Genomic DNA, 14,312 nt, shown 5'->3' with positions numbered 1-14,312 from the left:
GGAATCACTGTAAGGAGCAGAAAACCCATCTGTATTTTATTTTTTATTTTTATTTATTTTTATTTATTTTTGAAGATTTTATTTATTTATTTGACAGAGAGAGAGTGCACGCCAAGCACAAGCAGGGGGAGCAACAGAGGGAGAGGGAGAAGCAGGCTCCTCATCCAGCAGGGAGCACGATGTGGGGCTTGATCCCAGGACCCTGGGATCATGACCTGAGCTGAAGGCAGACACAACCGATTGAGCCACCCAGGCGCCCCTCCCATCTGTATTTTAGATGTAAGAAGGAATTTAATATAAAAAATTACATGCCTACAAACTATTTGGAAGGAAAAGAGGAACAGGTTCTAGGTGGAGTCTCAAGGAATAGCTCCCAGAAGAATACAGAACTGACCAACCAGAGTTCTGTTACCACCGCTGCTGCCACCTCAGTCATGTAAGCACATTCCCCAGCCCCCACCCCAGGCCCCTGCCTCCCCTAGAGCCACCACCCTTCAAAAAACCATCTAACAGAGAACATAGCTGAGACTTAAAATTTCCGAGGGAAAAAACGGGTCAGGTGACAGCTTTGCTCCTGAGCCTGCCCTCTCCCTACAAAATATGGATTTCTGGCAGCTGGACATGGAGGAATAATATGAGGCCTTGTGGTAGGGACCTGTCCTCTGGCTGGGGGCTTGAGGATCCTTTCGAAATACGGTTTGGGCTTCTGGGGGAGGGCAGTTCTTGCATGGGTGGGATGGGGAAAAAGGATCAGGTTTGAAGTCCCCTCCCAATCCAAAATATCCCCATTTGGCTTGAGGAACTCTGGAGTGAGTCTATGCATAGACATCATTAAAGGTAGGGGTCCTGGTCTGGTGGAGTTCTCTAGATGGGGGCTCCAAGCTGGTGTAAGCCATCTTCAATGTGTCTGTGTGCTCAAATCTGAGCCCCAGAGCCCCAGAACTGGACTTAGGGGTCTTGGGTGGGTCAGGGGCTCAGATCAGAGATTCTTGGCCTAGAGGCCCTTAAGACAGGGTTTAGGAAATCCAGAATGTGGGCTTGAGGGTTTAAGTACTCCCAGAAGTGGGATTATAGTGGTGCCACTGGGTCTGTGGGCTCCAGTCTAAGATCATGAGTGTGAACCCTGGGGCCCAGGATAATGGGGTCCCCATTAGAATTGGGAGCATGGATCATGGTTCTGGCGGCCCCACCTAGGGCAGAATTTACAGAGTACCTCTCAAAACAAACAAAAACCAAAGTAAAAACTAACCAGAATCACTAGAACCTTTGAGGCTACAACCACATCCATGACCTCAAGAGTACACCAAAGCCAAAGTGAAAAACCACAGCTGCTGCTGTCACCACCAGAACTGATTATTGGCAGACAATGCTGATGAATGAACATCAAAATGTTATTTGTGTGGCAAGCCTGCACAATTCACTTGTCAGGAACAGGCAAAATGTAACTGGAAGATGTCACATTTGCCTTCCAAATCTTGAAGAGTTGATTCTAATTGATAGACCCTATTTTGCCTCCAGAACTATGGCTGCAAGTGAGTATAGAAAGTGGACTTTTTGACTTTCCAACTTCTCAAACAAGAAGGATAATTAAATGAAGATTGAATAAGCCAGTCCAGAGTACCCTGCTCAGTGGTACATACAGTAAAGGGAGTATTCAGTTGGGAAACCTGGGATGTAGTCTTAGCTCTGTCATGGTCTTAATTTGATCTTGGGAAGATTACTTCCTCTCTTGGGCCTAGTGGAGTTTATCTAGTAGTTATTGAAGAGAAAGATTTTAAGCAAGAGAGTGATGTGGTCCACTTTGCATTTTAGAAAATCACTTGATCAGGAGATGATGTAGACCTGCTTTAGAGTAGTTGTGGGTTGGAGAGAAATGTGACACCTTGGAGAAATATTTAAAAGATTAAAGCATTTTATAATGATAAAAATGATTCATCAAGAAACTATAACAACTAAAAACATATATGCACCTAACAGAAGATCCCCAAAATGCATGGGAAAAAAATGGACAAAATTAAATAGATAAATGAATAATCCAACAATAATAGTTGGAGAATTAATATTCTATTCTCAATAATGGATACTATAAGTAGACAGAAAATCAGCAATGATATAGAAAACTGGAACAATACTACCAACCAAATTGATCTAATTGACATCTAGAGAATGCTCCAACCAATAGAAGCAGAGTAAACATTCTTCTCAAGCACTCAAGAAACATTTTTCCAAGACAGATCATATGCTAGGCTATAAAACAAGCTTCAGTAAATGTAAAATGATCGAAATTATACAAAGTATGTTCTCCAGTCATAATGGAATGAAATTATAAATCCATAACAGGCTACATATACTATTCTTATGTCTGTGTTTTACCAAATATGTTTGTATTGCCTGCCAGAAAAAAATTCATACGCAAAACATATAGTTAACTAGTAATTTAATTAGCAATAATCGCGCCTCGGATAAACCTCATTGGCTACGATACTGCCACTGCGCAAAGCTAGTTAACTAGTAATCTAAAGAAAAATATTTGTAAGAAAAATATTTATTGTGAGTTTTTAAAATTACCAATAACCGGGGTGCCTGGGTGGCTCAGATGGTTAAGCATCTGCCTTCAGCTCAGGTCATGATCCCAAGGTCCTGGGATCGAGCCCCAAATCGGGCTCCCTACTCAGCAGGAAGCCTGCTTCTCCCTCTCCCTCTACTGTACCCCCTGCTTATGCTCTCTTGCTGTCTCTGTCAAATAAATAAATAAAATTTAAAAATAAAATAAAATAAAATAACCAATAACCTAAACTCATTTCAAAAGTTGTAAAGTACAAGAAGGAAAATAAGGAGAAAAAAAATTGTATTCAATCATATAAACCCAAAATAGCTGTGGTTGATATTTCAGTGTCTAGTATTCCATACTTACTTGTGTATCTATATAAATGAATATGTCCATAAATCTTTATGCAGTTTATATAAGATATAAACAATTTGGAAAACAACAGAGAGGAAATGTGCCCAATATTTAAATTACAATTTTGTAATTTATTTTCCAAGTGATAATGTGTTCTTTGTACTGACTGCTTCAATCCTGTTATGTTTTATAACTTAAACGGTGGCAATTATGTTGAAAACTAGGATTCCTTCAATAAAATATGCAAGATTGTGAGTAAGTATCACTGTGGCATTTTATTTATTTTTTTAAAAGATTTTATTTATTTATTTGAGAGAGAGAGAGGGAGAGAGCACCAGGCAGGGGGAGAGGCAGAGGGAGAAGCAGATTCCCCACTGAGCAGGGAGCTGGACTGAGGGCTCCATCCAGGAACCCTGTGATCATGACCTGAGCCTAAGGCAGATGCTTAACTGTCTGAGCCACCCAAGCGTCCCTCACTGTGGCATTTTGTTTTATTTTATTATTTTATTATTTTTTATTATTTTTTAAAGATTTTATTTATTTATTTGACAGAGAGAGACACAGCCAGAGAGGGAACACAAGCAAGGGGAGTGGGAGAGGGAGAAGCAGACTTCCCGAGGAGCAGGGAGCCCCATGCGGGGCTGGATCCCAGGACCCTGAGATCATGACCTGAGCGAAGGCAGACGCTTAACGACTGAGCCACCCAGACGCCTGTCACTGTGGCATTTTGAAGACTTTTTTTTTCTACTTTATGTATCTTATATCTTTATGAACATTTGTATTTTATTTTTTAAAACAAAGAGGTTGGTCTAATTTGCTATGATTTGTTTCTTTCATTTACTGGATTAGATACATCTCATACATGTTTTTCCTATGTCCATAGGACTTATGTAAAAACATCATCTACTAGATCACAAAGATATAATTCTTATTTATAAGAAATCTTACAGGGTGTATTTTCTGAACAGGGAAGGATTCAAACAAACTTAAAGATCCAAGTGTTTATTTAAAAAAACAAAAACAAAAACAGAAAACACCAACACTCAGCCATGCTTTTGACTTTAAGGATAGCAGGAAAGTCGGGGCGGGGGGCGGGGGGAAGGGCAGCTGGAATGCCTGTGACGCATAATTGGGGCCGTGCGCAAACCTTGTGTGACGTTGCTGAGGCCCCTAGAGAAAAACGGCCACTTGTTTCTAAGCCGCCCTAAGGGGAGTTGTGTCGGAGCCTTCGGGGCAGTGGTGGGCCGGCTCACCGTAAGATCTCACCTCCGCCATGAGCAGTAACGAATGTTTCAAGTGTGGGCGGTCTGGCCACTGGGCCCGGGGATGCCCAAGAGCAGGAGGGAGCCGAGGGCGCGGAGCCAGAGGCCGTGGTAGAGGTTCTCCGTGCAGTTCCACCTACCTTCCTGACATCTGTTACCGCTGTGGTGAGTCTGGCCATCATGCTAAGAATTGTGACCTTCTCGAGGACATCTGCTACAACTGTGGGAGAAGTGGCCACATCGCTAAAGACTGTACTGAGCCGAAGAGAGAGAGAGAGCAGTGCTGTTACACTTGTGGCAGACCAGGCCACCTGGCTCGTGATTGTGACCGTCAGGAAGAGCCCAAGTGTTACTCTTGCGGTGAATATGGCCACATTCAGAAAGACTGCACCCAAGTCAAGTGTTACCGGTGTGGCGAGACCGGCCACATGGCCATCAACTGCAGCAAAACGAGTGAAGTCAACTGCTACCGCTGTGGCGAGTCGGGACATCTGGCCCGGGAATGCCCTGACGCTACCGCTTAGTTTTTCCCCTTTGTCCGCCCCCCCAACCTTTTGCTGATTGATAATTGTATTATTTTCTCTGAAACCTCTTCACTGACCAAAAGTTGATAGATGGAGGCTACTCCCAGGCCAGTGAGCTTCAATTACCATGTTGGAGGAAAGGGCTGGAAAAAAAAAATCTCAGAAGTTGTTCACTTTTAGATGTCATTGTGTTTCTGTGCCACTGGAGAATCTGATTACTGGACAGTCATTCTAGACATTAGGCGATTTTTGGTTCTTTGTACTTTGATTTAACATTTAACAGCTACTGTGTGCCAGCCACTACTGGAGGAATTGGGAATATATCAGTGAACAAATAAGATCATGTTTGGGAACACAGGCCTAGAATCTATTAACAAATAATACAGAGTGTCAGTGAAGATAAATTGCTATAGAGAAAAAAGAACACCTGGTAAAAGGATAGAATATGCTGGAGAGGGGACATGTAGTTCTGTCTTAGATACACAAGGTGCCCTGAGGAAGTGAAATTTCCTCAGAGATTCGTTGATAAATAAAGCTCAATCTGAAAATGTCTATGACCTTGTCAAAGTAATTTTAACTTTATTACATATTGACCGTTTTGAATTATCTGATCTCATTAGCTTTTATTTTTAAATTTTATTTTATTATGTTATGTTAGTCACCATATTTAGTTTTTGATGTAGTAATCCACGATTCATTGTTTTCTTTCTTTTTTTTTTTTTTTTATTTATTTATTTGACAGAGAGAGAGACAGCGAGAGAGGGAACACAAGCAGGGGGAGTGGGAGAGGGAGAAGCAGGCTTCCTGCTGAGCAGGGAGCCCGATGCGGGGCTCGATCCCAGGACCCCGGGACCATGACCTGAGCCGAAGGCAGACGCTTAACGACTGAGCCACCCAGGCGCCCCGATTCATTGTTTTCATATAGCACCCAGGGCTCCATGCAATACGTGCCTTCCTTAATACCCATCACCGGGCTAACCCATCCCCCCACCCCCCTCCCCTCTAGAACCCTCAGTTTGTTTCTCAGAGTCCATAGTCTCTCTTGGTTCATCTCTCCCTCCAATTCGCCCCCCTTCATTTTTCCCTTCCTTCTCCTAATGTCCTCCATGTTATTTCTTATGTTCCACAAATAAGTGAAACCATATGATAATTGACTTTCTCTGCTTGACTTATTTCACTTAGCATAATCTCCTCCAGTCCCATCCATGTTGATGTAAAAGTTGGGTATTCATCCTTTCTGATGGCTGAGTAATATCCCATTGTATATATGGACCACATCTTCTTTATCCATTCATCTGTTGAAGGGCATCTTGGCTTTTTCCACAGTTTGGCTATTGAAGACATTGCTGCTATGAACATTGGGGTGCATATGGCCCTTCTTTTCACTACATCTGTGTCTTTGGGGTAAATACCCAGGAGTGCAATTGCTGGGTCATAGGGTAGCTATTTTTAATTTTTTGAGGCACCTCCACACTGTTTTCCAAAGTGGCTGTACCAACTTGCATTCCCACCAACAGTGTAAGAGGGTTTCATCAGGTTTCAAATAAAGTTGAAAGACATCTCTATCTGGCCCTACATAGAGTGTACAGTTTAATGAAAATAAACCAGGAAATGGGTATAATGTATATAAGTAGCTTTGAGAGAGAGAGAGCAATGAGAAACGAAAAACCCTCGCAGCAAATGGTTGACATAAACATATGGCAAAGTTTGGACTTACGTATTTTTTAAAATCTAAGAAAAGTATAAACATTAACATTAAACACTGATTGGGACTTTGACAATTTAAAAAATACCCATTTTCATAGATAGGAAAATTATATTTATATTTAGGAGTTTCTGAAAAAATGTGTTGTCACCGATATAAAAATGTTCAGTTTCAAATGCTGATATCTATTTTTAAAAATCAAATCTGAAAAACAACTAAAGTTCTATAAAGTGGAAAAGGTACTTTTAAATTCTAAATAAAACCTGGGATTGGAGAGGTAACCATAATTGAAGTTGTAATGAAAAAATGATTTGGAAAATAATAACTACATGTCAAACCTAGGATATGATAGAATTTATATTAGAAAAGATAGTGTAGAGGGTACAATTTTTGGTCTATGAACCCATGAGGTCAAAGAAATGTAACTGATTTTATAACTGAAGCCACATTCTTTTATGAACTTCCACAAAACTTCATGTGTAATCCTTCATTCCCATCTAAAAGATCCCTTCAATGCAACTGAGTTTCAACTTCTGTGACCCTCTTGGGTTCCTAGAAATTGATTCTGTCATTGTGTGCTGTTGCAACAAAATAAACTCAGGTACACTCCTAACCCCTAAGTGAGGCAATCTTGGTTCAATCTGCCAAGACACGACATGAAACACCTACATCACTCTGAGCCAAACAAATTCTCCAGTCTCATCACAGTACTGAGCTCTAGGAAAGGAGGAACACAGATCTCTGCATTTGAATCCCTGCAAACAATCTGGAGTTTCATTTCCTATGTCCTTAGGAGTTTGGCCCAGAGTTGGAGGGGGGAAATACATTATGTCCCTTTATAAAGAACACACTCAGCATTTAAGTCCTCTTTACGTTCCTTCTAGGCATTTTTTTTTTCTAGCTTAAGAGGAAAGGAAGCCTTATTTTGACATTAGTACTCCTGTGTCAGAAGTTACAAAATGGTAGCCCTTTTACTGAATCTGGTCCATACTATGTTTAGTCTGACCTACACATTGTTTAACAATATTCATGAATTAGATGCCAACATTTAAAAATTGCAACATCTTCCATAGAAATTCTTATTTCTGGTCTCTCTGGAGAGAAATAAAGATCAAGAAGCAGTAGATACCCATTTCTGTGTGGAAGCTTTCAGATGAAGGTGAGTAGCATTTTCTCCCTATTGACAAGTCACATGTTCCCCCTCTGACTCCAGCACCCACTATTCCTCATCATCTTGCAAAAACCCCAACAAGCACTCTTTTCTCATTAACTTTACTTGCCAGGCCCCTCTAGTCGCTTGAGTCTAAACCTTTGCTGTATGCTTGGGGATAGGGGTAAATAGCTACATAACATTCCCTGGAGAAGTTTAATTAAAGCTGTTTATATTCTCCTCAATATTTGTAGATACAAACAGGAAAGCACATTACATCAATAGAGGCTAAAAAGGCATTTTATCAAATTCAAGTTGCTTTTTTTTTTTTTAAGATTTTATTTATTTATTGGACAGAGAGAGACACAGCGAAAGAAGGAACACAAGCAAGGGGAGTGAGAGAGGGAGAAGCGGGCTTCCTGCTGGGCAGGGAGCTGGACTGAGGGGCTCGTTCCCAGGACCCTGGGATCATGACCTGAGCCAAAGGCAGACGCTTAAACACTGAGCCACCCAGGCACCCCTCAAATTCAAGTTTCTAATTTAAAAACAAAATAACAAAACATCTCTTAAAAATAACTTAAAATGGAGCTAATGGGGTTTCTTCTTCCAAGAAGATTGAATAGATGCACTTTTACCTATTCCTATTCAGTGCAATAAAAACCTTGAACATTATAAAATAAACATAAAAAGACTCTGAAAGGTGGAGAGGAAAAGATGGGTACAGGCCTTTGGATCAAAGGAACTACACTGCAGTGAGTTTCCTGGGTTTTCTTTTTGCCTCATATATCCTGGACTTGAAGCTAAAGAAATTTTAACAGGCACAGAAGTAAAAGCTTTCACTAGCCAAATGGCCAGGAGAGAGGCAGCCTAGAAAGATAGAAAACTTTTAGACAATCACTGCTTTACTTCAGCCAAACATCACAAGTAAAACTATGGCCTCACCCCCACACAAAAGCCTAATGGGGAGATTAGACTTACACCCTGATAAAGCTGCAACAAAGTGCCCCAACACCTCAGTTGGAGTACTGTCCAGAGAAAGCCCAGCAGTAATGAAGTGGCTTCTTGAAAAGATTTTAAAAACTGATAAACCTCCAGCAAGACTAACCAGGAAAAAAAAAAAAAAAAAAGAGAGAGAGATAAATTACCAATTTCGGGAATGAAATAGGGGATATCACTATCAAGCCTGCAGACATCAAAGAAATAATAGAGGATTACGATGAACAACTCTACACACATAAACTGGACAACTTAGATGAAATGGACCAGTTCTTTGAAAAATAAGCTATCACAACTCACCCACTATAAAATGGATAATGTGACTAGCTCTGTAGCCACTAAGGAAATTGAACTAGTAATTAAATATTCCTCCTCAAAGAATCTCCAGGCTCATATGATTTCACTGTAAAATTCTATCAAATTTTTGAGAAGGAATTCATACCAATTCACACCAATAAAAAGCCTCAAGAAAAGCCTACTTTCACTAGCCAAAGGTGCAGGAGGAAGGCAGCCTAGAAAGATAGAAAATGGAAGAGGAAGGAACATTTCTCAATACATTTTATAAAACTAGAATTACCTTAATAGAAAAATAAGACAATGACAGTACAAAAAAGAAAACTACAGATCAATGAAAAAATCCTTGACAAAATATTAGCAAATAAAATTCAGCAATATATTAAAAGAATTACGTATCATAACCAAATGGGATTTTTTTCCAAGGATGCAAGGCCGGTTCAGTATTCAAAAATCAATAAGTGTAAGCCGATGTATTAATAAGCTAAAGAAGAAAAACTACATAAGTCATGTAAATTGATGCAGGAAAGGCATTTGATAAAATCCAACATTCATTCATGATATAAACTCTCAGAAAAATAGGAATAGAGGGGAACTTCCTCAACATGATAAAGAACATTTACAAAAAAACTACAGTTAACATATTTAATAGTGCAAGACAGAATGGTTTTCTTTGGAGATCAGGAAAATGGCAAGGATATTGGCTCTCACCACTTTTATTCAACATAGTGAGGGAAGTCCAAGCTAGTGCAATAAGGTAATAATGGGAAATGGAAGCATACAAATTGGAGAGGAAGGACTAAAATTCTTCCTATTGGCAGGTGACATGATTGTCTATATAGAAAATCTCAAGTAATCACCAAAAATCCCCTCCTAGAACTAATAATTTCAACAAGGTTGCAGGATGGAAGAAAAATACAAAAAACTATTGTATTTTCATATACTAGCAATGAATACTGAAACTAAAAATGCAACACCAATTATAATCACTCAAAAAAGAGAAATACCTAAGTGTCAATTTAATAAAATATGTACAATAATTGTATGCTGAAAGGTACAAAATGCTGATGAAATAAATCAAAGATCTGAATAAATGGAGAGATGAGTTAAAGCAAATCCTATAAAAATCTCAGCAAGACTTTTTGTATATATAAATTATTCACTTACAGGCAAAGGCAAAGGAAATTGAATGGCTAAATCAATTTTGAAAAACAAGAATAAAGTGGGAGGAATTGGTCTATCCAATTTCAAGACTTATTTAATTGCCATAGTAATCAAGACAGAATGGTATAGGTGGAGATATAGACGTGTAGGTCGATGTAACAGAAAACACAAAAGTAAATTCTTACAAATATGCCCAACTGAAATGTGATAAAGGTGTAAAATCAGTTTAATGGAGTTAAAAAAAAAAAAAAGAATCTTACACAAAAATCAACTAAAAACAATCACACACTTAATTGTAAAATGTAAACTATAAAACTTTTAGGAAAAAAAATCTTTGGGACCTATGGGTAAGTAATGAGTTCCTAGGCACAACAAAAACACAACCAAAGAAAAAATTGATAAATTGGACATCATCAAATTTCAAAACTTTTGCTCTGAAATACCCAACTGACAGAATGAAAAGACAAGCTGCAGAATTGTAGAAAATATGTATAACCCACATATCCAAGAAAGGACTACTATTTAGAATATGTAAAACAACTCTCAAAACTCAACAGTTCCAAATTCGAACAATCCAATTACAAAATGGGTAAAACACATGAAGAGACTTTTCACTAAAGAAAACATACGGATGTCAAATAAAGAAACATTAAGATTTTTAACATCATTATCTACTAGGGAAATGCAAGTTAAAGCCACTGTAAGATATCACAACATACTTATCAGGATTGCTAAAATAAAAAAAATAGTTATATCAAATGTTGGCAAGAATGTAGAGAAATTGAATTATTCATACATTGCTGGTAGGAATATAAAATGGTACAGCCAATCTTGAAATTATTTTGGCAGCTTCTTTAAAAAGTACACGTGCGACCACCATATAATCCAGCAATTGCATTCTTGGGCATGTAACCAGAGTAATGAATACTTCTATTCACATAAAAACCTGTACACAAATGTTTATAGCAGATTTATTTGCCAAAAACTGGAAACAAAGCAGCTGCCCTTCAATGAGTGTATGGTTAAACTGTGGTATAGCTGTAATGGATTATTACTCAAAATAAAAAAAGAATAAACTATCAATTCATAAAAAAATGTAGACGAATCTCCAGAGAAATAATATTGAGTGAAAAAGGCCAATACCAAAAATCATATACTGTATGGTGCCATATATGTAACATTTGTGAAATCATATGATTATAGAAATGGAGAACAGATTAGTGATCATCAGGAGTTAAGGAGTGAGTGAGAGTGAGAGGGAAGAGGGTGTGGCTATAGAAGAATTACATAAGGGATGCTAATGGTGATGGAAATGTCTGAATTTTGACTGTATCAATGCCACTTTCCTGGTTGTGATATTGCACTGTTGTATTATAAGATGTTACCACTGGGGAAAACTGGGTACCTGGGATATTTATGTATTACTTCTAACAACTATATGTAAATCTATGATTGTCTTAAAATGAAAAGTTTAATTTTAAAAAATAGGACTTCACAGCGGAAAAACCTGACAAACACTACATAAAATAGGTGATCAATTTCAACATGCACAGTCACAAATAATGTTGATAGTATATACTCATTTTTAATTAAGTTTTTAATTTTAATTCCAGCATAGTTAACATACAGTGTTATATTAGTTTCAGGTGTACAATATGGTGATTCAACAATTGTGTACATTACTCAGGGCTCATCGTGATAAGTGTACTCTTTAATTCCCATCACCTATTTCATCTATCTCCCCACTCACTTCCCCTCTGGTAACCATCAGTTTGTTCTCTATAGTTTAGAGTATAGTTCTTGGTTTGCCTTTCTCTCTTTTATTTTTTCTTTGCTCATTTGTTTTGTCTCTTAAATTCCACATATGATTGAAATCATATGGTATTTGTCTTTCTCTGACTAACTTATTATGCTTAGCATTATACTTTCTAGTTCCATTCATGTCATCGCAAATGGCTAGATTTCATTCCTTTTTATGGCTGAGTAATATTCCATTGTGTATATATGCACTGCATCTTTTTTCTCCATTCACCTATTGATGGACACTTGGACTGCTCCCATAATTTGGCTATTATAAGTAATGCTGCAATAAACATGGGGGTATATGTATCCCTTTGAATTAGTGTTTTTGTATTTGGGGGGTAAATACCCCGTAGTGTGTTTACTGGATTGTAGGGTAGCTCTATTTTTAACTCTTTGAGGGATATCCATACTGTTTTCCAGAGTGGCTTTACCAGTTTGCATTCCCACCAACAGTGCACAAGGGTTCCTTTTTCTCCTCATCCTTGCCAATACTTGTCATTTCTTGTGTTTTTGATTTTAGCCATTCTGACAGGTGTAAGATGATATCTCATTGATTTGTATTTCATTGATGATGAGTGATATTGAGGTATGTACCCTTTATAATGTGATTAAAATGACACTTTACCTTGCAATCTTTCTCTTCCAAATATGTGACCCGAGTCTAATCATGAGAAAAACATCAGACAAATTCTGAGAGAAAGGATATGTGACTAGTACTCTGCAAAACTGTCAAGGTCATCAAAAATAAGGGAAGCATCAAAATGATCACAGCCAAGAGGAGTTTAAGGAGACATGACAACTAAATGTAATGAGATATCTTGGATGGAATCCTGGAACAGAAAAGGCATTAGTTAAAAAGTAAGGAAATCTGAATAAATTATGGATGTTAGTTAATAATTAGGTATCAATATTTGTTCATTAATTGTAGCAAATGTATCATACTGATAAAAACTGTTAATAATAGGGGAAACTGGGTGCAAGGTATATGGTGACTCCTTATACTATCTTCTCCATTTTTTTTAGTAAGTCTAAATTGTTCTAAAAAATAAAGTGTATTAAAAATTAGGGCTCTTACTCTGTAAAACAGTATGTAGGTTCCTCAAAAAGTTGAAAATAGAGCTACCCTATGACCCAGAAATTGTACTACTGGGTATTTACCCCAAAGACACAAACATAGTGATCCGAAGGGGTACGTACACCCTAATGTTTCTAGCAGCAATGTCCACAATAGCTAAACTATGGGAAGAGCCAAGATGTCCATCAACAGATGGATGGATAAAGAAGATGTGGTATATATATACAACGGAATATTATGCAGCCATCAAAAAATGAAATCTTGCCATTTGCAACGACGTGGATGGAACTGGAGGGTATTATGCTAAGTGAAATAAGTCAATCAGAGAAAGACAAGTATCATATGATCTCACTGATATGAGGAATTCTTAATCTTAGGAAACAAACTCAGGGTTGCTGGAGTGATAGGGGGTGGGAGGGATGAGGTGGCTGGGTGATAGACACTGGGGAGGGTATGTGTTATGGTGAGTGCTGTGAATTGTGTAAGACTGATGAATCACAGACATGTACCTCTGAAACAAATAATACATTACATGTTAAAAAAAAAGAAGATAGTAGGAAGAGAAAAATGAAGGGGGGGGGAATCAGAGGGAGAGATGAACCATGAGAGACTATGGACTCTGAGAAACAAACTGAGGGTTTTAGAAGGGAGGGGGGTGGGGGGATGGGTTAGCCCGGTGCTGGGTATTAAGGAGGGCACGTACTGAATGGAGCACTGGGTGTTATACGCAAACAAGGAATCATAGAACACTACATCAAAAACTAATGATGTAATGTATGACGACTAACATAACATAATAAAAATTAGGGCTCTTGGGTGAGAGGATTCTAGGAAGATGGTGGGGTGGGAAGCATCAGGAATCTGTCTTCCCTCCTAGACAACTGCACTGGCAGAAAGTGTCTGATGTAACTGTTTTGGAATTCTGGAGTGTGTTAAAAGATCAAAACATCCAGGGGAAGGCTTGCATGGCAAATTGAAGTTAATTTTGGTCATTTTCAGCTCTTAACACAGTAGCAACCACCCATTTCCCACCCCCAGCCACAGGCAGGCAGCTCTGCATGTGTTCCTGGAGCAGCTTGCACACAGCTTGCAGGAGCCATGGTAGGCAGAAAGGATCATGTTCTCCAGATATCAAGGATCTGCCTTCTGATTATCAACTGTTGCTTTGAAACACAGAGGTACAGACAAAAAAGCACTGCCCATTGTTGTTGCATCTCCCTGCATTGTTGCAAACCCCACCCCATTTGGCTGAAATGACTCCCAGTGGATTTAAAGGACTGGTGCCCTTTCCCTCCTCTCCCCTTTGCTTTCTCTCTTTTTCCCCTTTTGAGAGCCAGGCATTAGAGATAAGGACATTTAAAAACAACTATAAAAATGGGGAAATTAGAAGTGAGCATGCATGCCTACAGACAGGCTCAAAAAAGACCTGAGACGATC

General features: G+C 38.6%; 1 protein-coding gene and 1 pseudogene across 2 annotated transcripts; one reads left to right on the top strand and one right to left on the bottom strand.

The window, feature by feature from the left end:
• Positions 1-2,335: 2,335 nt before the first annotated feature.
• On the bottom strand, positions 2,336-2,502 carry LOC116621917 (annotated as a pseudogene).
• Positions 2,503-4,107: 1,605 nt separating this feature from the next.
• ZCCHC13 (zinc finger CCHC-type containing 13) lies at positions 4,108-4,794 on the top strand. 2 transcript variants are annotated; one of them, XM_032387908.1, is made up of 2 exons: positions 4,176-4,313; positions 4,374-4,794. In XM_032387908.1, the coding sequence occupies exons 1-2, from the start codon at positions 4,176-4,178 to the stop codon at positions 4,686-4,688; spliced, it is 453 nt and encodes a 150-aa protein (XP_032243799.1). In that variant the 3' UTR covers positions 4,689-4,794. The 2 variants fall into 2 exon arrangements, with proteins under 2 accessions (XP_032243798.1, XP_032243799.1); XM_032387907.1 differs by having other exon boundaries at positions 4,108-4,788.
• Positions 4,795-14,312: the final 9,518 nt, after the last annotated feature.

This window comes from Phoca vitulina, unplaced genomic scaffold (genome assembly GCF_004348235.1).
Source record: "Phoca vitulina isolate PV1807 unplaced genomic scaffold, GSC_HSeal_1.0 scaffold51, whole genome shotgun sequence".
Taxonomy (NCBI): Eukaryota; Metazoa; Chordata; class Mammalia; order Carnivora; family Phocidae; genus Phoca; species Phoca vitulina.
Note: the sequence above shows the minus strand (reverse complement) of the source record. Positions and strands in the feature narration are given on the sequence as shown.